General features: G+C 39.6%; 1 protein-coding gene across 1 annotated transcript; it reads right to left on the bottom strand.

Moving 5' to 3' along the window:
- Positions 1-1,672: 1,672 nt before the first annotated feature.
- LOC118575689 (vomeronasal type-1 receptor 4-like) lies at positions 1,673-2,692 on the bottom strand. Its single transcript, XM_036176128.1, has one exon. It carries the CDS (start codon positions 2,690-2,692, stop codon positions 1,673-1,675), a length of 1,020 nt encoding a protein of 339 aa, XP_036032021.1.
- Between the last annotated feature and the right edge of the window lie 1,110 nt (positions 2,693-3,802).

The following is a 3,802-nucleotide window of genomic DNA, read 5'->3' as shown; positions in this document are numbered from 1 at the left end:
CCATTTTGTGTATGAATACAAATCTGATATGGGTTTATCTGTTTATGGATGTATAGCTTGGCTCCATTTTCTTGCTATAATAAGTAGAGCAGCAATAAAAATGGATTTGGGTATATCACTGTGGAAGTAGATGAGATTCTCTGAGTATAGGCCCAGAAGTAGAATAGTTATATCAAATAGTAGTTCTTTTTTAGTTTTCTTAGAAGCTTCTAAACTTATTTCCATACTTGCACTATTAATTGACATTCAAACTATTGATTGATCCATTATTGCAGTGATTCCAAACAAGATATCAATATAGAAAATTCACAGACTAATCTCGATGTAGTGGGTAGCCATTCCAGCCTTGGACTGGAAGTTCCAATCCCCATTGAGGCTTCAGTAATGGTCATGCCTACAAGGCATATATATATATATATATATATATATATATATATATATATATATGTGTGTGTGTGTGTGTGTGTGTGTGTGTGTGTGTGTGTGTGTGTATAATCTTAGATAGAATATATTAAGTATTAGATTCAGGTTCTTTAGGATAGGACACCTTTTGGAATGATCTTTGTAACATGGCACCTACCCACACTCTAGACTTCCCTAGATTTTAGTATATGTTTTTTGCCTGATATTGTTTGCATTAATTGTAGTTCCAACTTATCTAGGTCATTATCCTTCATTACTCCTGGACAATATTTGATAACCATTTCTTTGTATATATTCTTGTATTAGGTAAGAACCTTCTTATTTAGATGAAAGGGGGAGATGTAGTAGGTAGCCATTCCAGCCTTGGCCTGGAAGTTCCAACCCCCATTGAGGCTTTGGTAATGGTCATGCCTACAAGGCAGGGCTGAGAGAGGAAGCTGAAGACCCAGGATCAAGAGGAGAGGCCTCTCTTGGTTCCATGACCCTGGACTGTGTAGGTAGACCAAGCAGAGTTCTCCAGAGAACACCACCTGACTGTGCCATACCTTTCCCAGACCCTGCAACCTATCCCTTCATTTGTAAACTACCCCACAAAATAAACCTCCCTTTTAACTATGTGGAGTGTCCTTAATGATTTCACCAATATCTCCCTCATGAGCATTGACCAAAAATTTCTAAAACTTGTTGAAATATAAAATTCAAGGTAACATTAAAAACAGCATTCATTTCCACTGCTCATACTTTTTCACTAAGTGGTAAAGTAAGATGTTCTTTCTGAGACCTTGTTGAGGGCAGTTGCTACAAGCTTTGCAAACCAACCTGATTGTCTCCAGTGCAGCTAAAAGCAGAATATTTGGGAAGTTATGGCTGATGAACGTTTCTTGTACTAGTGCAGACAAGAGCTTTTGTGAATGACCAGGGCCTCTTGAAGCACAACTTCATGGCCAGCCATGATTTCAGTTTTCTTTGCCATTAGACTGTAGGACCCACAAGCTGTTTGTGAAATATCCACGCACTCAGGATGCCCTAGAGAATGACAGTGGGAAAAAAAAATCCACCTTTATTGAGTATATTTTTCTGGCTGCTTTGTACATTAGCAGGACAAAGGGAAGCCTTCCAGCGGTAAGTTGAAAAGTGAGATAGTCCTCTTACAATGAGGTAAGCTCATGTAGGCTGCTAATTAAACCAGCTTACAAAACTCTCAACTTATCCTTTTGGTTAATTGTTAAAAGACAAGACACTAACTCCCTCACTTTCTGTACTGTCCTTGTGAGAGAGATGGCAGAGTAAACACCTGGATACCACAAAAAAACATATCATTTACATACCTAAAATAAGAATTAGAGATCTTATTTCTTATCCAGACCAAACTGGGTCTAGGTACTACTGAATAACGATTTATATGAACAAATGGTGCAAAACAAGGAAAACCCAGGGAAGTGAGGCAAATGATGTTCACCAGCCACCAACTGTGATTATACAAAAGAGCAACACAGCCTTGTAAGATGGAGGAGAGAGTATAAAAAGACAGAAAGATAGACACCAAGGCTAAGATTCTCTGGGTAGCTTTGGACTCAAAGCAGATTCTACTGGAACCATGAATGCTATGGATGTATTGCATCCTCTGCTTGTGTCTGTACAGAAGGACAATCATGGAGCCACTGGACCAGGCCATGAGCAAAGAAAAGAAGATTTCAGGGCACACCACCAGTGCTGAATAGAGAGAGTCATTGATTTCATCACTCCCTACAATGGAACAGTATCCAAAATCTCGTTTCCTTGTCAGATTTTTACTATTCCTTTTAATAAGGGGGTACACAGGGAAAATGACATTTATCAGCATGTACAAAAACCAGAGGAGGGCAATGGAGCAGCCAATGTACTTTGAAGCTTTGACTTTTTCCTTAAAGCAGCATTCCTTATGACTGATGGTGATGACTTGGAAGACACTCAAGAGGCAGGTAGTGGCAATGGACACACTCCTGCCAACTCTTTGAATGTACAAAATTAATGTACATGCAGAATTGCTTAAAAACTGCTTCAATCCAAAAGCTGCCATTGTATTTAGCACTCCTGTAGAGAGAATGATCAAAGTGTTGGCTGCCATTAAGTGCATGTAAATCAAATGTGTAGGCTTTAATTTGCTTTCTGCATAGTGAACTTGATAGTAGTAAAGAAGAGAGAAATTTCCCAGAATTCCAGCTGTAGTTTCTGACAATAAAATGATTTTGATGGTCAGATTCCAGAAGTCCATTCTGTGATTGGTCATGACTTTCTTTAGATAATGGCCACAGCCATTTCTCTTGACAAAATGAATGAAAAGTATTAGTAATCCAAAGAGCTATAGAAATGACTAAATCAGAATGATCCTTAGAGCTCATGAGTACCATCTCAGCCTAGTCTACATAGCAAGAATTTCTGAAAGTTACTGGCAAGAAAATGTTTTACTTATAATACATATTGTAATGCAACAAAAGGCCTCCATACACATATGTGTTCTTTTTTGATGATTTTGCTGCTTCTTCTGATGATCATATACATAAGTAATATGACAGGATTTTTTTTTAACTTCTTAATTGATTCTTTGGGAGTTTCACATCATTCATCCCAATTCTGCTCACCTCCTGGTCCTGCCATATCTCTGCTCACCTGTGCAGTGCCCTCCAACAAGACAAAAGAAAACAAAACAAGCAACTAAGTAAGAAAACAAACAAACCCCAAAACCCTCTTAGCTTACCTTTCTTTCCTGCCTCTCTAACACCTTCTCATTCATCCTGATGGCATTGTGGGCCTCAGTATGTCATACATTATGTTATTTCATCCAACTAGCTTTAATAGCAAATGTTCATTGCAATAATCACTGGTCCAGTTCAAGGACTCTGTTTTCATGTACACCATCATTACTTGATTATCACTGGAACTCCTCTGGGATATCCCATGTCTGGCCTGAGTCTTGGAGGTCCTGCAGGTATTATTTCACAGGACCAGTCTCCTCTCAATCTGCAGCATGTCATAACTGGTGTAGATGGTAGAGTGAACCAAGCCATGGCCTGGGTGTGGGCCTGCGTGTTACCTGAAATGGTCATTTTGGGCCACTGGGGCCACCTACCTCAGGTGGGACAGAGTCAATTTCCCTATGTCCATGCCCTCAGCATTGGTTCATCTTGCCTGTGGTGAGGGGTGGGGCTATCTCTCCAGAGTGCAGGGACATCTATTACATAGTTTCAGATACACACTGTTCAACAAGGGACAAGTGAAAGCCCAGCATCCCTAGAAGCTTTTTAATATACTACCTACCTAGAGTTGTTTACTTGCTGAGAGGCCAGGAACATTTCTAGGTAATTGATGACAGTGTATCTACCCCTCCACACACGTGAAG

Source organism: Onychomys torridus, unplaced genomic scaffold, assembly GCF_903995425.1.
Source record: "Onychomys torridus unplaced genomic scaffold, mOncTor1.1, whole genome shotgun sequence".
Lineage (NCBI taxonomy): Eukaryota > Metazoa > Chordata > Mammalia > Rodentia > Cricetidae > Onychomys > Onychomys torridus.
This window is presented reverse-complemented; position numbering and strand designations above follow the sequence as displayed.